This window comes from Puccinia triticina, chromosome 11A, assembly GCF_026914185.1.
Source record: "Puccinia triticina chromosome 11A, complete sequence".
In the NCBI taxonomy this organism is placed as follows: domain Eukaryota; kingdom Fungi; phylum Basidiomycota; class Pucciniomycetes; order Pucciniales; family Pucciniaceae; genus Puccinia; species Puccinia triticina.
The window spans coordinates 6,404,825-6,426,146 of NC_070568.1; the positions used below are offsets into that span (position 1 = coordinate 6,404,825).

General features: G+C 45.9%; 4 protein-coding genes across 4 annotated transcripts; 2 read left to right on the forward strand and 2 right to left on the reverse strand.

Moving 5' to 3' along the window:
• Positions 1-10,943: 10,943 nt before the first annotated feature.
• Positions 10,944-11,778, reverse strand: PtA15_11A650 (uncharacterized protein; the record flags this gene model as incomplete). Its single annotated transcript, XM_053161581.1, has 4 exons — positions 10,944-11,155; positions 11,221-11,356; positions 11,422-11,513; positions 11,592-11,778. 4 exons carry the CDS (start codon positions 11,776-11,778, stop codon positions 10,944-10,946), a joined length of 627 nt encoding a protein of 208 aa, XP_053025513.1.
• Positions 11,779-11,841: 63 nt separating this feature from the next.
• On the forward strand, positions 11,842-12,667 carry PtA15_11A651 (uncharacterized protein; the record flags this gene model as incomplete). Its single annotated transcript, XM_053161582.1, has 3 exons — positions 11,842-12,023; positions 12,173-12,251; positions 12,506-12,667. 3 exons carry the CDS (start codon positions 11,842-11,844, stop codon positions 12,665-12,667), a joined length of 423 nt encoding a protein of 140 aa, XP_053025514.1.
• Positions 12,668-13,239: 572 nt separating this feature from the next.
• On the forward strand, positions 13,240-15,482 carry PtA15_11A652 (uncharacterized protein; the record flags this gene model as incomplete). Its single annotated transcript, XM_053161583.1, has 5 exons — positions 13,240-13,451; positions 13,541-13,646; positions 13,700-13,849; positions 14,746-15,390; positions 15,471-15,482. The coding sequence occupies 5 exons, from the start codon at positions 13,240-13,242 to the stop codon at positions 15,480-15,482; spliced, it is 1,125 nt and encodes a 374-aa protein (XP_053025515.1).
• A 2,089-nt stretch (positions 15,483-17,571) lies between these two features.
• On the reverse strand, positions 17,572-18,418 carry PtA15_11A653 (uncharacterized protein; the record flags this gene model as incomplete). Its single annotated transcript, XM_053161584.1, has 4 exons — positions 17,572-17,634; positions 17,795-17,842; positions 17,898-18,269; positions 18,323-18,418. 4 exons carry the CDS (start codon positions 18,416-18,418, stop codon positions 17,572-17,574), a joined length of 579 nt encoding a protein of 192 aa, XP_053025516.1.
• Positions 18,419-21,322: the final 2,904 nt, after the last annotated feature.

The window sequence follows — 21,322 nt, forward strand, 5'->3', positions numbered from 1 at the left end:
ATAACCGGTAATAATACATCAGCTTAGTTGAGATGTTTTTTAGTATTGCAGCATAGTTATAATACAATTGAGGAGCAAACCAATGAGGTGGATTCAACTAAATAAAATTGCGATAAGTAAATACAAGTACACAACTCTATATATCGTAACATCACAAAAGCTCAGTAGAATTGAAAGGCTAAGTGTGTTGTAATAATTTAAAAATACACAGGACTGGAGCACTAAATGATGAAAAGTTAGGAAATGGAGCTGTTTGCCGAGGCACCAATAAGATGAGTGGAAATAGGACCCAGGCCATGGCTGAGATGATGTCTTATCAACGGTAAATTGACCACATTGGCAGTTGTGTTGTCCTGATTCTCTGAACCAACAATCCCGATTGACATCTGTGCTACCGAAGTAACTCTCGACAGGGCCACATATAATTGCCCATGAGCAAAGACGGGTCTGGGCAGAAAAATGCCCACAGTAGACAGTGATTGCTCTTGACTTTTGTTGATAGTCATTGCAAATGCGCTGACTATAGGGAACTGGAACCGACTAAAAGAGGCGCCAAATTCCAAGTCAGGCTCATGTATCAGGGTAATTCTTGGCAACAAGACGATACGCCCGGCGGTGGGACCGGTCAGAGCCTGAACTTGCAGTACTCTTGGCTGGATATCTATAATCACCAGTTTTGTCCCGTTGGCAAGTCCATCGGCCAGACGTAAGTTTTGGATCAAAACAACGGGCATGTGAACTTTTAGAACCAGGCGATGCTTGGGGAAGTTTGGTAAGTCAATAGTGTTCAGAATCTCCTCTGGAACTGCACGGTTGGAAGAATCAGCCATTTGGTTGGTCAACAAGAACACGTGCTCAGGCCCAGATAAGAGCCTCAGGCATCTGGAATTGATTTGTTTCACATGTTTGTTCAATGGTGTGAGGACTTCTCGAGATGTGTAGTAGGATGAGATCCCGCGCAGGTCCTTGGACAGGTCTAGTGCCTCTAAATGGGGATATACTGAGTCAAGAAGTCGGGATATGACATCATTCAATGATGTTGACTTGAAAACGTGACCATGGGATAAGTGTACGTCTTGGATAGGACGATGTTGAAGGGTTCCTTCGCCTATTGTTAAGAGCCAGGACTGGAATCTCAGCGCCTCAGGTGTTGCAGAGGTTGGATCACAACCGAGCAGACGTATATTGTGGATTAAACAAAATTCGTGGATACCGGTCCAGATATGAGAATTGAGCATGCACAGGCATGTTACCGTGTTTTATGACGGGCAAAGTTTGACAAAAATCACCTCCAAAGATGACGGATATGTATCCCACCGAATGGTTCATCTAGACCTTTGAGCTCCCTGAATGACCTATCAACAGCCTTGACGCAGTACCTGTGCTACATCGATATCTTGTCCCATATAATGACTTGAACAGCAAGCATGTCTTGGCCTAGCCGAGTCCTTGGATCCCAATTGCAGATTGATCCAGATTCGACTTTGACCGGGATTTTGAACCGAGCGTGAGCAGTTGTGGCATTGATCAAGACCAATGACACGATACCGGAGGAGGCAACAGTTGTTACATTGATGCCCTCGGTATTGAAGAAATGTGCTAGTGTGTTCAACAGATGAGTTTTGCCCGTGCCCCCGGGTCCGTCAATGTAAGCGGAGAATCGGGACCCGGACCGACTGAGGTTTATAATTGAGTCGCATATGTCACGTTGATTCAAGGTCAAAGTTCGATAGCAAGAATCAAAACAGGTTTTCGGCTCATAATGAGTTTGGTGTGATTCGGGGAGTTGTTGCCGGAATATAGGCCATAAAGGTTCATCTGCGGAACCCAGTCCGACTTCAGGGAATATTTTGTGGTTCTTTGCCAGCTGGTTAGCTATTTGGTACAGGGTTAAGGACTTAAATGAATCGGGTGTTGAAGCGAGCCACGGGAAAAGTTGCCGAATCGTCCAATGAGAATCGTCTCCAGGGACTGGGAGAAATCTTTCCATCAAGGCCTGGGGATCGGAAGGAGGACTGTGTACAAGCATCAAACAAAACAACGACCTCAACGCCGGGCCAACCATCCAAAGGGAGGCTTCTTCCAAGGATGCAATGAAATGTTCATTGGAAGCTAGCAGGCCAGATGCTTCACAAGCTTTGCGGTAAGAAGCGTGAATTGTGCCCCGAACAGTTCATAGATCTTCAAAACTCTTTGGCCCAATTTTGTGCAAGAGGAGTAGGCGTAAATAATATCTTTCGCCTTCCGATATGGGATAATAATACAATCGGCCAACGGCATCGGAGGTTTTGATGCGTGGAGCCCAACGCTTGTCGTCTGTCCACCGGAATACTTAGGCATCTCCTGATAGCGACAGTCCTTAGCCTTTCTGCCTAATCCCTGAATATTGGTATTGCACATGGCAAAATACTCAGTCAAGGTAGTTCGCTCAGCTTTGCCAGTCCTGAATGATTCTTTCAGGCTCAAAGGCGAGAGGTAGAACACAGTATGTTCGCGATTCAAGTGTGAGGAGAGCCTTTGAACTGAAGGGTATCGGCCGTTCATTGGATACTGGAACAATCTGTACGCGGCTGATACAGTAAATCAAAGGTCAGGTCAACATTATCGCAAAAAATATAATTGTACTGTAAGTACCTTCAGAGGGACCAATGTATCTAGCGTCAATGAAGCGTTGAGTTTCATCGCCATCAACTATTTTAATGGACGAGCGGTCAACTCCTTTGCAGATATATTTAAAGAGGTACTTCATAGCGCGAATCGAGAAAGGAACCTCGACGTTGATGTGACAGTCGTAACGCAGAAGGAGGAACTTGTTGTATGGTACAACGTGGGCATTACAAAATTCCTGACCCATTTTATGAATAGTACAACCATTGTTCCAATGCTGATACTCGGGATATGCATCATCGGTAAGTTCAGTCAAAGGTCGAAACTCTTTTGGATAGTTATACTTGCAGCAGTCGTTTTTCCAGCAGTTTGATTTCAGGCCACAAGGACCATGGAGCATGTTTCGCTTCACTACTTCGTACAGAGCCGGTTCCTCATTGGGGTCCGGAATCTCAGCAGTAACTAAGGCGTCGATCTGAGCAGTGGTCCTAGGAATATCACCAGGGTGTAACATGATCATAATATGGGCATGGGGAAGTCCACGCTTTTGGAACTCCACAGTATACACGTAGGCAGTTACACGTCCTAAGCGACCGCGCTTGACAATGTTGTCCAGCAAAGATTGGAGTTTGCCGTGGAAGACCCTCGCAATTATGTCGGGCCGATCGCTCGGGACTTGATGTGGTGCCAATGCTTCCAAGACTTCTTTCCACTTTTGATTTGCGGTCATTGTTATGAACAGAGAAGGCTGGCCAAATTCTCAGACTAAAGACATCGCGTCTTGATATAATTGGATCATATTCCAGGGTGAGCCGGGGAATGTTGAGGGGAAGATAACGCGACGCCCTTGTACATCGGTCTCATTATGCAAAGCTTCTTCCACACCACGGTACAGGTCGGCCTTGATTTGTTTCTGGTTTCTGCGCAAAAAGTCGAGGCCTGATCTCTCGACACAGATGTACATGTCGACTAAGAGCTCTTGGAAGAGAGATTTGCCGTTGGAAATAGCTGAGAATTTGCCGACTCGTTCAAAAATCATATGCGAATACCAAGCACACTGAGTAATGCCATGTTCTGAGCAGGAAATGGTGTCAGTGTATTTGGGACCGGGTCGATATTAGGTAATTAGGACTTTAATGACAGACAATACCTTTTCGGGTTGCCATCCTCAGATCAGGAATCCATCCCTGCTCACCTAAAGGAAAAAATATCGGCAATCGCAGTGCCAAATACCCGGGGAACAGGTCTGTCACACGCACAATCCCACCGCCATGGCTGCGAATTGCAACATCCCGGGGACTAATTCTGTTGGGATCGTCGGTTTCAAGGATCATCGCAACCTCTTCAACTCTAGGCTGGCTGTATGTGTTTGGGTCGAGACTGGGATCGTTCAAAGCACGAAGAACAAATGTAGCAGAGGGATTTTTTTTAAGTTCCTCACTCACAGTGTGATAGAACTTGGCATAGGAATTGTGATCGGTCAGGAACGTTTGGATTCGGAACAAGATTAATTTGTTGATGTCGGCGCCAGACTTGTGGCCTGCAGTGCAGCTTCGGCCAGGTCATTGCCCCCAACGACATAGATTTGGGAAAATTTGGCGTCATTTTGATTGACAGGGCGGTCTTCAGGGAGGTTATGAAATAGAGCTCCGCCGACTTTAAACGTAAATACCCCTCCAGGGCCCTGAACGGTATGGTCCACTTGCGCTCCAAGAGACGCAAAGGCCATTGCGTTGTTATAGTTTCGAATCTGTTTCTGAAATTTCTTGGAAACTGAAGTCGTGAATTAGTTGATATAGGCAAAAGACTCAATTGAGAAAAAGCAAACCTGGGTCCTGGCCTAGAAGTAGGTGACGAAGAAAATCAGGGTAACCATTTCCGCTATATGTGATGGAATAGGAAAAATTGCTCACGGAAAAAGAAAAAGTTGCCGGAAATGCAGCATGGATTGATATATCAAGTGAGTAGAGGTCCGGTGTAATGTCATCATAAAAATGCTACCGCATAAGAAGAAAAAAGCCCGCGTTACAGCATGAATGAGAATGGATGTGGGTGTTTACATCGGGTATAGAAATGTATTGGAATATACCGTGGCCGTGTTTCCCGAAGTAGGCAAAGTCATGTAAGAAAAGAGAGAGGTTGTTGGAACGGAAACAAGGGTTGATATTGGGTGTTTTTGTTGGGTGAGGCATACAGTTGGTTGATAGAGGATTCAGCCGGCGAGGTTTTATTGTGGAAAAGGAAATGAGAGCGGTGAGAGAACATGGTCTCAGAACAAAAGAGGTGGCAATGTTGTTGTATTGTGCAGTAGAACAATGATAACAAGGAATATAAAAGGGGCTGGGTTATGGATAGTCAAGGGCAAGAGCTCCAGGACTTAAGGTTCATTTTGGTACCTCAAAATCTACACAGAAATGCTGAAAAAAAAGCTAGGGATTTGTGGAATCTCTGGTGAAGATCAAAATGGGTTAATATCACTTTGACTTGTTAAGAGCACAAGTATAAGGACTCTGTTGAGTCCTTCACTGAGTGTCATCAAAGTGGAATGGGGAGTAGCACAAGGGCAGTGAAACTTTCCAGTTCCAAAGTGGGGGGGGGGCTTTGTTGAAACAGACTAAACTGGAGAGAGGTAGAACTCTCTCTGTAAGTACAACTAGGAAAAGGGTGACTGGCTTGGGAGAAATCTCTGCCAAGGAGGGGAAAGAGTCAATTCTAAGAACTTGTGGCAATTCAGGGCTGATTTCAGTGGGTGACAGGAATTGTGAAACCCAAGGGGTGGGCTTTACAACAAGTGGTGATGCTACCTACTTGACTACAACTACTTAGATATCCTCTGAGGTATGAAAGATGTTGATGGGTAACTTGATTGAGAGCACACCAGTGGATTTATGTGGATAGGACTTGTAACTCTGAGACTCCAGAGTCTGAGTGAGGTGTATGTTCTGGTTAGGATTGCCCAAGTGGCATGCTGAAACTGAGGAGGTAAAATGTCCTCCTTCTACAGTAAAATGTGAGGTATTTTTGCTGGTGTGAAATCCATATAGGTGTCCATGTGATGGTGGAGGTTTCCATGCACCAGGAAAAATAAGTTGTCACCAGACATCAGGTGACATCATCCATTCCACTGTGCTGGGCATTCCTAGTGCCGTGGGCAGTTATGAGTCGCCTGAGTAGCTCTCAGGCTAATTTCTCTTGGTGGGATTGATTCCCACTTGGACTGACCCAGGTGCTACTCCTGTAGCCCTCAAGTCATCCCGGTACAGGCTGAGGGGAGTTAGTTTCCCTTCTCTCTCTTTGCTCCTTTCCCTAGAATTGGGTTTGGAGCTCCGCAAGAATTTGTCCTCAAAGGAGAGTAGGGGTTATTTGAAGTGGTGGGACTGGTTGTTCCTCCTTTAGAAATTGTCACTCCTAGATAGTATTAGGTCCTCTGTTCTTACAGGACCCCAAAAGCTGGAGCCCGCCGGGTGGGTGGGGCAAAAATTTCTTCTGGCAATTACAGCAATTGTCCGGTAGTGAGTTTGATGTAAAGTGATCTGGAAAGCTGCCTGAGTTCTGACCTGAGTCCTCTGCCGGTGTATCCCTCCCATGTGGGTGTGTTTACTGCAGCTGTGCCTCTCTGCGCTTTGTGCGCCGTCCTAGCATCACTTCTGCCCCTGGGTGGCGTGTTGCCGTTGACAGTTAGGGAGTCATTGGGTGCGCCGCTTCATGGACTACGCCCCCATCCGCTGCACTCCTGCAAGCAACCAGGAAAAAATGGCTGCCACTTTTTTTGGCCAGCTCTGGGAAGCTGATTTCCACTTCTGCTGGCTATTTCTAATTGCCCTGGGTGGGAAGCGGTCAAACACTGCACATAGCGCTTAGCACAGCGGATTTTTCAACAGCTTCTACTACATGCCTCTGGGATGTAGCGTTGTGCTGGCACAACTGATCTGAAAATGATCTTGGATTAATCCATAAATCATCCAGAAGTCATGCAGGAGTCAACTGTAAATCAGCTTGAACACAGTTGAAACAACTAAGACAAAATGTGTGAGCCTGTGTCTCTTATGTGACAGCAGGACACAAGAAAAATGGGTGGGCACTGCTTGGATTTCTTGGGATAAAGAAATAACAAACAGTAAGAGAAAAAGAGAGAGAGAGAAAGAGATGATCTGAGAGATGATATTCAAGGTTCTGTAGACCTGTAGGTGGGAACTAACATCCACTAGCAATGCTACTCCTTAAGGGAGTGCTGCCAAGCTGTGCCAGAGATTGCAACAGCCTCTTCTCACAATGGAAACGTGGAAGGTATCTGAATTAGACAAGTCTAATCAGCCACAATTTTTTAGACTTCTCTGTGGATACTCAAGGTTCTTCAAAGGGAAACCTATGTGGTTTGTTACTGACAAAAACCACAGAAAAAGAAGGATATGAAGTGATTTGATCCTTGAGAGTAGATGTCTAGAGGTATATGTACCTGTGATCAAAGAGGAGAGAAACAAACAAGAGAGGAGAGAAAGCAGTCAAAGAGACAGAGAGGAACTCCTCTGAGATAATCAAGGTTCAATGAAAAGGGTACTAACTGTCAATATTCCTGTTGGTGATACTGGGAGTGTAGTGGCCTTGTTCTGGTGATCCTGGGTTGTCTGGAGGTGTGGTTCTGGTCTGCTGAAGTCTGTAGATCCTCCTCAGGCAAGGGGGATCCTGACTTCGAAAATTTTCACAGTTTGCTTATGTAATTACATATGTACATGTGGTTTGGCGCGCCTGGTAGCGCTGACACGTCACAACTGCGCATGCGCGCCACAACTCAAGAACTCAGGGAAGGAGTAGAGTTACAGAGAATTGGTAAGTTGTAACTAGGGTTAAAATTGCATGAGGAAACAGAATATGAAGTCAAAACAAGGATATCTCTTAAGATGAAAAAGATATGAAGTAATTCATATGTAAAAAGTAGAAAAAGGCAGACTTTAGGTCAGCTGTGTTGACTCTAAGGCTGACACAATGGCTACAATCAAATCATAATCCAATTTGTTGTTGATTGAGATGAATTCTTGGTGTTCAATTCACATTATTGCATGCTCATGAATGTGGTCATTTTTTTAACTTTGCTAATGTCACCCTCATGTGCACATGTAAAAGGTTGCTTCAAAGTGCAAGTTGGGCGTCCCACAGATCATCAACATGTACACCCCTGTTAGAATGATGTGAAAGGCCAATTTTAATTGGCATATTTCACCAAAAAAGGCAGGTGTCATCTGGAATTGAGCCAAAAAAAGGATGAAAAGAGGGTGAAAATATGAGTCAAGTCAAGCTTGGAAGTGTGTGGTACCAGATTTCAGCTACAAATCCTGGATTCTCAACACATATAAGCTTGTGAGTTTTTTTGTGTTTGTTTGTTTTCCAATGCCTCCATACACATGCATGTGAGCTGTTTTCCACTTTGCCAATGTCACCTTTGTTTACACGCGTTTATTGGGGTGACAGGTCACCATGGGCATTTCACAAATTTACATTGTGTGAAACCCCTTGCACATAGAGAAATTGATCAACATAAATTCACCATAAGTGATTAATCATTGGGCATTGAGTAACTATCATTTTATTATAGGTTGTAATTAAGTTATCCTTAGAGCATGAAATGGTTCTATACAACATTGTACAAGGTGCTGTGACAATTCTACATCACTTCTGACAATGGTGAAACCAATCTGACACACGTATCAGGATTTGTCAGTATTGGATTGGTGAACCAATCCAATCCAATACATGCAGATTGTGTTGCTCATCCAATACTAAGTGTATTGCTGGGACAGGGTGTTGGATTGAGTGCCAATTGCCCTCTAAGGGGTAAAATTTTTAAATACAATACCACTGTATCATTTTTTTTTGATACAATATGTGGTATTTAATTTGCATGTATCAAAAAAACAATACAATACACCGGTATTGGCAATCCCTGTATTATATTTTATTGGTTTCATTGTTGCTTCTGACACACTTCCCATTGACTTCTGAATAATTTATCAATCATTTTCTAATCCACATCTGACTTACACCCAATCCAGAAAAACATAAAATTAGACTCTGGCACTCTCTGGGCAGCTATGTTGCTGTTTCAATCCCCTGTTTTGTCCATGCAAATTGTTAATCACTCATTTTGCCCCTTGCAGCCCGCAGAGGCGCGGAGCAACTCCAAATTGCAATTGGAAGCAATTTGGAAAGGGGTTGGCAAACTGAAATCAACAAGGGGCAGTCCTCCCTTGCAGGCAGGCAAACCAAAACTGTGCTGGTTGTTGATCAAAATAATTTTGATGTGCTTCACCCATGGTGTTGGGTTAAAAGACCTGTAGAATCTAATTGTGCAATAATACATCTAGAAATATGTCTCCTCAATAGTGAACTGTGACTTTGGGTGATTTGATCCTTGAAACAAATTTGGCACACCACAGCATGAAAGACAGGTAAGTACACTCCTTTTCCATTTTATTTGTTCAGAGAAATGCAACAAAGGACTTGCATCAACTTAAGTTATAGGCTGGTCAACGCAAGCCATTTGACAAGAGGGTTGAGATCCAGACCCTTGGATCATTGACTTGATCTATGAGACCTCAGCCCCCAAATGGACACTTCAAGTCAGCAACATGAATTCAATGTATTTGTTTTGAGCAACAGTGGGGCGGTATGCTACACTACGCCACAGGGCCACTTAGTGTTAGCATAGCGGTGCTAACAGAGGCCCAGTTTTATTGTAGTGCTAGCAGGATTTTACACCACTAACACCAAGCTGTAGCATAGCTGATTTTCCTGCGCTGTGGTGAGATTAATCAACCATCAACAGCGCCAAAATAGTATAATTTTACATAATAAAGTATATTACACACTACATATCAGGGGGGTTCACAATAGGATAAAAATAAAACTTTAGAGCTAATTTTAAGACCTTTATGAACAACTTTTTAAAAAATAAAGATGTTGCTCTGATTCTCAGGGGATACCCAGTCCTGTACACCTTGCCAGATTTTTAAAAATTTGTTGATAAAGACCTTAAAATTGACTCTAAAATTTTACTTTTATCCTATTGTGAACCCCCCTATTAAATAATTTTAGTACAAATATTTTACATTAAATCTTTTCTCTCAGAATTCACATCTTTTTATCACCCAGAAAACCTGTGAAAGCTCACTCAGCAGGAATCAATCACGCCACAGAATAGCACAGTTAATCATTAGTTTCACACGTAGATTCAAGCTCATACTTGGCGCACAGCCACTTCAGCCTGTTTTGTTTTCACACATATTTCCCCTCAATGATTTGCATTCACATGTTGGTAAATCTCATCTTAGACGTGATCATCTTTCCCAAAGTAGCCATTTTATTTCACAGTATATTAATTCCTTTTCACACTATATTAATTCCTTTTTCACACACTGATTTCTTATTTCACACTACATACATTATTGCACATCACCAAAGCCACTCTCAGACAAGTTTTCATCTATAAAAGGAGGCCTTCCTTGCCCCTTCCTGTTTCCTTTTTCCCCATGCTTGCACTAAATAGTAATATTAAGAGATTACTTCCGCATTCATCACCTTATTATAGTTAGACTAGAGGCCAAAGCGGCTCCGCCGCCGCAAGCACCCCTTCCCGTGGAGAATTATGAAACCCACACGCCCCACGCCCAAATCCCTATACCCAGGCTCCTTGCCCCCGAGCCTCATCAAGGACAGCCGCCTGCCGCCACCGGCCAAGCGGTGCAAAACACAATCCCATTGAATCAATGACGCACCCCTGCCGCACGAAAGCGCTGGCACGCCAAACGCCCACCCCGTCACCAAAAATTGACAGGAGCCCAAATGGGCAGAGACGCAACCCACCACACCCAGGTTGAACCCACACCCCCCGCAAATCATGAAGTGGAGCTCCGCTCAAGCGCGGGGCAAGTCAATCGCTGAGCATTCGAAAAAGCCACGCCAAATATCAGTTAAATGCGCCAAACACACATAGGCCGCCGCCCCAACACCACCCACGCCGTGACAAACGACGCGGCCACATTACGGCCCAGACGAGCGCCACGAACCCACCCCAAACGGCCCCTCCCCCCGCCGAGCATCTCACCACCTACCCGCGGCTCGAATTCATCCTAGAAGCCGACAACCTCATCAGCGCCCGCCCGACCTCACACGACTATTGCCGAGAAGAGCCCCGCTGCCGCTCACTCGTACTTCCCCGAAATTCCTGCCACGACCGCCGGCCTGCTGCACAAGGAAAGACGCCAGCGCTTGACGTTCGGGAACTCGCCGATTTCGATTCGACAGACCTTCAAAACGTTTACCCAGCTGCCGAGACATTCAAATTAGAACCCCGCTAACACTCGCACACCAAGGGCGACAAACGGCCAAATAAGCATATCCGCTAACGAATAGACCCCATCACCCTTGCCCACGCAAAATATCCTCGGTGTGCCGCCAGCCGCCCCTCCCAGCAGCTTATCCAAATACTCGTACCCCTCAAGAAGACAAGCCCTCCAGTAATCTCTAAGCATTGGCGCCCCGACGTCGGCAGAACCTGCGACACAGACAGCATCAACCACACCATTAGAGACTCCACATTGCGCCACACCGCAGACGCACGCTCGAAATGGATCAATTCATCGGTGGGAACCGCAATATTCGTCAAGCCGTACTCCATCAGGCTCACCACGTCGGAATCATCACGATCACCCGCGCCATAAAATAAGTTAGATTTGTCAACCTGATTCGCCAAGTGCTAGCCGTCGTTCAGAAAAGCGGTCAGCACGTTTCCACCCAGACATTCTACACAAGAACTCTCACCAGCATAATTGCGCCAGCTCCCGACACAGCAAAGGGCGCCGCCGACTTGTTTAAGTAATCCGCGTTGTTATCAATCAGCACTGGAACCTCGCCTGAATTAGTGAAATGTCAGGAGTCTGGCGGAGCACGGCTAAGCATCATACGCCACGACATGAAAGCATGTGACGAACCATTCGGGCTGAGGGCAAGGAATCCATTCGATCTTGCCACTCCGGTCCTGACATCCAAGACGAGATGGTCAATTCGTACGTGGTACCGCAGTCGCAGCTCCTCAACCAAAATCTGGGCCGCTTGTCCGCTTGGTGTGTTCATCGTCAACAACCTCAAGGGCCTATCATGGTGAGTAGAGTCCGACATTGGGATTCTTTTCGGCAGTCGGTATTTAAATGAACTGCCACAAGCAAACACCCCAATCAAGTTATGCTAGTTGTCAGCCCCAACCAAGCTCGTTCCCGCATCGCCCGCCCAGGCGACCCCCGGAGAAACACCCGGTGCCCGAAACTCCCCCCCCTGTCGACCGCAAATGTCGCTGACTACCACCGCAATGTAGCGGCTGTCCGCAAGGGGGAAGCCAGGCAACTCACGACTGCACTCGACAAAACGTACGCTTTTCTTCCCACTGGTCAACTGTACCAGGGCCGCGATCAGTATCAAGTCCATAACAATGCCCGGGGATGTGATTTATCAATTGAGTCACAAAAGTAGCGTCAAGTCGGTTCACTTACCTGCCTAAACTACTATGTCCGGTCAGCGACTCGATTCGCGAATTGCGTCTTCAATGCATTGCCAAGTCAACCCAATTCAAATCGTCAACTACAACTCTGCGGGAGGTAAGTAATAATTTGCCTAAGCGAGCCACCCGGCTCCGGTCGCTTCCCCTTGAATAGCCCTCAGTTGCTTTTCCCACCAGGTTACCTTCACGCTACCGATCAATCAAACGACCAGGCACCAGCAAATCGTCGGATTTACGGGCCGAACTATTTTGCCAGCCGCAGGATTCAAAAAGACAGGCCCTCTCCTACGGGTGCTCGTTGATAACATCATAACACGCATTACTTGACCAAGTCAAACAAAATGTGGTAAGAATAAGCGAGCCGGGACTACCGCACTCAATCTATTCAGAGCGGTTGGTCAAATGTTGGATTCACTCATGCCTCGAGTAAGCACTAAATTATTCCGGAGGACGGCGCTCGCTCCACAGGACCCGGGAGAATACTTGTTCATTGAACTCGTCCCAGACAATTGATACTCACCGCCCACTTAAGACTCAGCAACACAAGCTGTTCACATTTGCATCAGCTAAACGAGCGCTGATGGACTGGTTTGGCTAAATTCGAGCTCCCAAGCCAGACCTCACCAAATAGGCTCGCCAGGCAATAGGACTAGACCATCAGTTCAACACGTCATATGCCTCCGTTCACGCGTCAGCCCCAACCAAGTAGCCAATCCTATCAAAGGATATTTGTCTCAGGTCGGCCTGACACCAGTCCGGTTGTGCTCAACCGCCAATCCTAGCAAATAACCACCGGGCTCCCCAGCCGCGGCATTCAAATACCCCAAGAACCCAAGGCCTCAATGTAGCCCTCGCCCCCAATCCCAGAATTCCGCCGCGTCACATCGACTCGAGTCCCTTTTAAATTACCCCCTCAAGCCATTACATCTTTTCCTCGCCAGTAGCCATGCGTTATGTAACCGCCCCACCGCCAAACAGCGTACTCGTAAACCCAGAGGAAGGACCCCATTCAATTGCATTCGTCGGATCCGTGAGATTAACTAATCTTGTAAGCCACCACCAACCGCAGACCGGCCCAGCTGACAATGTGTCCTAGGTCAATTCCTTTACCGCTGACGGATCTCGTTACCACGAGTACACAATCAATATCCGAGCCCATCGATCAATTCGAGCTACGTACCTTGGGATTCCTGGCCAGCAAGCCACCGACCCATTTACAATTATTGCCCCATGTGTATGTGGGCTTGGCCATGATTTGGTCGAAGGCAATGTCTACTCACTTCAGGGTGACGTCACGGTCAACTCCGATGGCGATCTTGTATGGGAATTCAACCCATTACTCGCATCAGTAACCTACCCAGTCCTCTGCCCTTATTCTCACAACAGGTTGCTCGTCACCGTTCGCGGTGCCTTGATTGACATCCATGAATTTTGGGATGAACGCTTTTCAGTCGTTTCACATGTTCAACTCCATGTGAAGGTTTTCTTGACAGTAAGCCCGACCTCACAATTTCCACACAGACTCATATTTACAGTTCACCGCAGGGCGCTCCGTTTGCAGTTCCCGTTAGGGCCATGCTGAAGCCAATTGACTTACCCGAAAATCTTACCCGCGGATTCTACGTTGGTCAATCCGTTCAATTCCAAGGATATCTCGATTCAAGCAAGCCGCAAGACGGGCCGATATTTGTTGAGGTTTGATTCAACTCACTTCAACAATCCAACTTCAACGCAGCTGATTTCGAATGATTTGTCAATTCTTCCAGGTAATTTGCCACAGAGAGATTTGAAAATCCCAGTAGTTCTCGCACCACTTTTCATACGACCGAAAACTTTTCCTTTCATGAGCTTTCGTTGTCGATTTCAAGGCAATCCCTCCAATTAATATCACGTTGTATACAATATCTACTCATAGCTATGCCCTCCCTCAATCTGCCATTGAGACCTCCTATTGTCAACGAACCCTCACAGAGTTGTATTCCTCTTCGCCTCTCGCAAAGTATTTGACAACCTACTCATAAAGAAAGATCCTTGTATCCTGTGAGAGCACTATCGTAATCAGGATTAGTGACGCACACAATAGCAATCAGTTCACTACGCCCCCATCTCAAATTCAATCTCAAACCCAAGGGTTCCCGTAAAGCCGTTTGACGCGACCGCGAAACAGGAGCACAGTCTTCCAACGCATCGCCTAGTGGAGTCTTTGGTCTATGATCCCCGCAGAAAATAATTATGTCACCCCCTTATACCAACTGCCCAGCATATCATGATCAGGCGGCGCCCTGCCCATGATGATGTAACCTTGCGTTCCTTGCTTCCACCATAACATGTCATGCGCATGCAACAATTATGGCCCATCGCTTCATACCCCAGCAAGGTTAGTCACATTAGCATCGACAGTCCGTTCATATATTCCCTGACCTGATTCGACGCCCGCCGGAGAGACCGGAGAGCTCGACGCAATTACCATAAACTCGACCATAACTCCCTGACGCTATCAAAGACATTAGTTAGGTGCAGATTACACCGGTCTTCTTGCAAACCCCCAAGAAACGCTTTGCTGATAATTTGTCCGTCATCCTCATGTGTAGCTGATGACAAATGAGATAGCTCTCCCCAAGGATCTGTCCCGCAGAAGCCCAAAACTAACACTCTTTGAAGGCGCCGCCGTCAACGTCGTGTATACAAACTTTCAAGAACTGCGCAATTGTTCTCGCCGCGACGCAGCTCTCTACATGGCCAAAAGGGCGCTATTCAGCTCGACACCAAAAACCATCAGGAAACTGAACATGGTCATTGGCAAACGCCACCCCGCGAACGAAGTAACACTATCCGCAGTCGAGCTACGTGATATTCCCGGCTTCGCCATGAGGACTACTTGTCCGGTTTCTTCGGTTACGTCGATGGATCGGCCGGACCTCCATATAACTCTGAAGATTGGCGCTCCAGTTCGATTGACCAAAGACCTCTGTTTAGCCGGGCACCAAAGTTCATTCAGCAATTTCACACGCGGGGCAAGGTTCGTTGTTCGGGGAGTCGATAATGATCACCTTGCAGTAGTCTCTATTGCAAACGGAGGCATTCATTGCGAAGTTATGATCAAGAGAATCATGAATTTTTGTGTGGATCCCCGTCAACCGGCCAATGTATTTCTGCGCTACCAATTTCCCGTCGTCTTAGCCTACGCAAGCCAAATCGACTGGATTTCCACCGAACAGCTTCCCATCTCTACTACAGTAACTGTTTAGGGTTTGTGTTTAAAACCTTCTCTCCTACGCTGCCTTAACTGACACTTTATTTCCGATTTCATCTCAAGACTCTGCAATAGGGGTTAAACTTTTCATATTCTTTATAAATTTACAAATTTCAGTAAAGCGCGGAAGGACAGCATATTATTTCGGTTTTGGTGAGCGAAATTCCGCTGAGACACATGCAATAATTGAAACAACTCAGGTTATTTGCAATTAAATTGTCATTGTTATCTAGTATGATAGTGCCAACCTCCATACCCCCGCAAAACCGTGATTTAATGTCATCGTGTTTGAGGGCGATTGAATTTGCCCAGATGAGGCCTAGGAGATGAAGATGCTAGTCAGCTCAATCAGAAAGAACCATCTGCGTTTGTAATCATTTGCACATCAATAATTATCGTTCCCATTCCTGCGTCGTCCCAATAAGGGTGCCAACAAACCAGGCCCAACCGCCAACGACCCGATGACCAATACCTGCCAGACTACACGCTTCAACAGAAACTATGTCAATTCCATTGATAAAATTCTCCGGCTGCATAAACAATTAATCTCAAGTCAAAATTAACCCCCCTCATTCACTCATCTTCGTCTTTTGGTTCATACATGTTGAATCAGTGAGAGCGCCACGGCCCCGGCCATAGTCAATTGCAGTATTTGATTGAAACGTCCCAACTGCATTTATCGTTATCCCCCGTTGATGTTTGCCGATAAGCTTAGGTCTCTAGGAACCAACACTGTCCGGAAGCTTGGAGCTGAAGTGGTCTCCTATCATGGTTGCCATTAATTGAGCCATCCAAGCTGTACGTGGAACCCACGGTTGATCGACTTGCTGGGAGATAGCGAGCTGGATTATTCACTCCGAGACTCTTCCACATCGGTGTTTCCTCCAGTTCAACGTGAAACGCTGCTATAGGGTTATGTTCTGCTATTTCATGTACCGCAATTTACTCAGATGACTACAAACCCGTCAGCAAATCGGTCCAACATGTTAGTATGACATGAGTAATATAAACTGCCATTAGCAATGACTCACATCATGATTAAAATCAAGATTCGCGCGAAATGTTATTCGGCCTTCAGCTGGCAATTGGTTCAACGTGAGAAGAAGAGCATCATTGACCCTCATTCGCCAGTAAGATGCCCTAGGCTCATTTTGTCTTGCTATACAAGTCGGTTAATGTGTTGATGAAGATTCCATGGATCGTGATTGAGTTAGTTTTACTGGGTGAGGGGATTTGAGTTATTTGATGGCCAATTGACCGCCCTTATAACGACCGCTCGCCCCGCTTCCCGCAGACGCCATCAACGATTTGTGGGTGGAAAGCTCAGTAAGCATAACCCCGGGCTCATCAATTATTTTATCGCCTGGGACGGGTGCGCTGCAGAAGCCAAGCTCTGCCAGCCGTGTTTAGAACAACGACTAAACTAAGTCGTTCCAAACACGCTATATAGTCACGTTGAAATTACTTAGGTACACACACGTGTATATACCGCTGAGCGAGATTCCAATTCTTCGTAGCTTTCCTCCCCGGAGGAATCATGATTACCATTGGCATAGTCCACCCAACGCAGCCAGCCCAATTAGAACGCACAGGCTTAAACCTAGTCGACTACACGTTAACACTCGATCAACCGGCCCGCGGCCTTCTTAAGATGTGGAAATGTCCCACTGGCTTTTAGCCTGCCGTTATCAATCAATAAGCAACCTGCTGAGAATCCACCCACTCAAAGGGGCGTAAATAAGTGATAGGCGAATTCAACAGCACATGCATTTGTTACTCCTCCACAACAAGTTTGCAGTTAGGTTCGCCATATTGTTCCACAGCAGCCAATCAACGTGTAATATTTATATTCCTATTTGCGGGCGTTAGAGGTAAGAAAAACTAATTCCGTAGCCATCTTCGACTTCTTTAAGACGATCAAAACAAAACTCAACGAATAGTTTTGGGCTGCGGTCAACCTCTTATAGCCCTAACGCACAATGTAGTAGCTCATCCACCTTTGTTTATCTGGATCAGCGGACATGAAGCACGCCGTCGAGCTAGGTTCCAAAATAGTTCATCAAGGTAGAATTTAACACATCACCAATGATCAACTTGACAATAATTACGACGTCCAGTTGGATCGACGCACGACGATCTGTCAGTTGTACTCGAGTGAAAGGGTCTAATCCTCAATTTGATTTTCTGCGCCCGTCAAATTACCACCGAAGATTTTCCCCGCAATAACCTAAGTCCGTGGGGTGTCAGCTAGATTATAGAAGCCGACTCAATCCAAAACTCACCCTAACCAATAGCTCTCCGGTTACCGGGCTTATGCCGTCCAATTCTCCAACAAACGATGCAACTAATCCAGATTGAAATATGTCACGTGAGGATATCTTGATTACTGATTCATCGATAATATATCTGGCTAAGAACGGGTTCAATGGAGCGGTCTAATACCCACCAGGTTTCAGTGCGTGTCTTCCATGAAGGTCGTTGATGACTCACCTCTTCTTTATGCTCCACTGTAACTTCCGTAATGACGGCAGTACCCATAAATCTTGACCTGTAAGACTTGACATCGCATATTGTCCCGGTGCCACTGATTTTCACCGGCTCGCCAATCTCAAACTCATTCTCCATTGGCGAGTCCAAGATGACAGCATCGACATAGTGAAACTCTAGACCATTACCCCCGCGAGCCACTTTTCCATGCGCCTTGTAAGTGACGCCAACTTCGAGGTGGTTACCGATGAAATTGAGAGCGCGAAGATTCACCGTATAGGATCTACATAATAAAGAAGATGTGCCAGGTACTCGCCTAACGCATCTCGCGTAATCAGGAGGTTCCGCGGATGGCGACGGCGGCTCTTGAGAGGACTGGGGTCTAGTGTCAACGAGAAACTCATTGGAAATTTCACAATGGCACTCACACTAAGCAATGGGATAAAGTCGCCATCGAACTCCATGCAAGATGAGCGCGGTGTTTTGTTGTAGACGACGACACATTTAGTGGCCATACTAGTCATGTTGAGGCGTTCCGCAGAATTTGGTCGATGAGTGTGTAAGCGTCGTCCAGAATTCAACTCGTGCGGAGCGCTCTAAGTTTTTGGGTGACATCATTTCCATCGACCTCTAACAATTCACGCAACATCGCCATGAAAGGCGGGTCAACATATGACGTGTATCCATTATCAGACATGCAGGACCTTTGATTTCATGTGAAACGCGCATGACGCAAAACATAACCCGTACTCCATCTTACCAAAGCCTTTGCTGCACATTGGCCAGACAACAATGAGGAAACCCCATTTCATTCAACCGGCCCCTATGCATTATGCGTGCCCGGGGAGGACATTAGTTCAAGTAGCATCAATTTTCCACTTCTGTTCGAGACTCGCTTCATCATGCAAAAGTCCCAAGGGTTATGCGTTTGCGGCCATCGTGAAATCGATGACATTCATCAGTAGGCGCAAATAAACATCCATTTTTCCATTGAATTTTCTCCTCTAGAAGGAATGCTAGGCAGATATTATGCATTAAAACACACTTATCAGAAGCCAAGGTGAATCAAGTTATACACAGTGATGATTAATCTATGGTGAGTTTGAGGGCAGGAAATATTCGGTGGCATCGGCGCGGTGTTTCTCGGTTTTTCACCAACAAACTCGGTTTTGACCAAGAGATCCAGACGATGAACAGCTTATGGGAGATTGTTGCAAACATCGGAGACTCGGACCTGCGTGCCAAAATCGCTTTCGGCTTGTCACGCCTGACGACTGATCCACCGTTGATGTCATGTTACAACAATAGGTTAATCCATCTAAGGTCAAATGTAAAGTGAATTATCCTTTAGCCCCTCTCGTAGGTTAATCCATGTAAGGTCAAATGCAAATTCAATTATCATTTAGCCTCTCCTGTGTTTGGCATTGAGTGGCAATCACCGTTGCAGTAAGACGTACAAGTACGCAGCCTCAACGGTGTTTTAATATTGGACCCATCACTATACGGGATGCGGCAGTGCGAAAGGTCATTTAGCGTTCTATCGAGCCCATTTATTGTCTGTCACGGAGCAATTATTGCTATTTGACATGTGTTTATGTGATTTCTCAAGCGAGAGAGCTTGTCTGCCATTTAAACTTTAATCATAAAGAAAAAATCAATTTAGGTTGATCATCAAATCTGCTTGATGATTAATGTACAAATAATCAGTCCCTTGAGTTAACATAGTTTCGGCGGATAGCATAAACGAATTGAGAAAAATCTACTTCATCGGGGCTCATGGAAATGTGACTACCTGAATTAACAATGAAAAAAGGGCGAGTTGAGTGGTGTGCTGTTGAGATGACAGATGGAGCAGGATGAAAATCCAACGTACAGAAGAAAAACCTCCTTCAGCGTCAAGTTGATGATTGTTCGAAAATCCTCTTATGTACAACATTGATGACCCCGTCTCAAATGGTTGGTTTTGTCACAAGGAGATCATTAACGTTCAACACTCGCGAGAGTGCCACATAAAGTTGACCATGAGAAAAAACATCGGTTGATAAGTAGACCCCTACTCTTGAGAAGGTTTGGCCTTGCGCTTTATTGATCAACATAGCAAAGGCGGGTGTAACGGGAAACTGATAGCGGTAGAAGCTAAGCCCTGAACGCGGTGAGCCTTTGTTGTGGAGCTTAACTCGAGGCAACATTACAACCCGACCTCGGTGAGGACCAGTCATTAACTGGCCTCTGAGGTAGACATGGCTGACATCAAGAAGGAACATTCAAGTACCGTTACAAATTCCACCGTTGATGTTCATATTGCGCGTGATGACAACTGGCATTCTGTTCTTCAGTGTTATCAAGTGTTCTGGCAAACCCGAGATTGAAATTTTGTTTAAAGATTCCTCGGGCAAGCTATCATAAGCGTCAGGGTCAGGGGTATCGATTGATTTCAAGTCTATGCGCTCCCCGGGCAGAACATCAATTATTCTGTCGTTGAGGGTTTTCACGTTGCGGTTCAATGGGGCCAGTATACACCGGGCGTTTAAATATTTGACGCAGTCTTCACTTGCTCTGTTTTCCATTGATCGAAGGTCGGAATACACAAAATCAATTAAGCAAGAGTTCATGTCTTCCGGGTTATCACGGGAAACCAACGATATTCCGTCAAGCGAAGTGATCCCGAAGTCTTCCGATTGGTCTTTCCCCTCGCCCAATCGTAGCAAGGATTTAGCAAAAGTGCGGTTCGCGTTTGTCAAGGGGCCAGATAATGCCGATGCTAATCTCATGTTTTCAGTTAGATGAAATTCATCAATTTTGTCCCAGAGTGAAGATGATTTCAATGTCGCCGCATACAATGGGGGGAATTCATTATATTTGACAACCGGGAGGGTTTGACGAAAATCACCGGAAAAAATAACGGTTTTCCCGCCGAATGGCTTCGTGCAATTTGATAAGCGTTGGAGCATTCTATCAACAGAATCGACACAGTTCTTATGTATGGTAACTATCTCGTCCCAGATGATCAAAGAAGCATCGACAAGCTGTTTTCCTAGTAATGTATCGAGGTCAATTGGACATTCGGCGCCCTTTTCAACGTCAATCGGTATTTTGAAGGCCAAGTGAGCAGTTTGGCCAGTCCTCAAGAGCAGTGCTGCAACACCCGATGAGGCTGTGACGACGCTCAAGGTGCCTCGTGCATCAGCAAAGTCGATAATCGCATTTAAGAGGAAAGTTTTTCCGGTTCCTCCGGGCCCGTCAAGGTAATAAACTTTTGGTTTCCCGGCAACAATGCTTGACTTTACTTTGTTGAAGAACTTCAGTTGCGCGCGGTTGAACTGCCGCTTCTGCAAAATTAAACGGTTGCGAATTGTGTATATATCTTCGCCTCCTTCGCGCTCGCGTTCCAAATTGGCCAGTTTACGCTTGTCTGCTCTACTGATCAT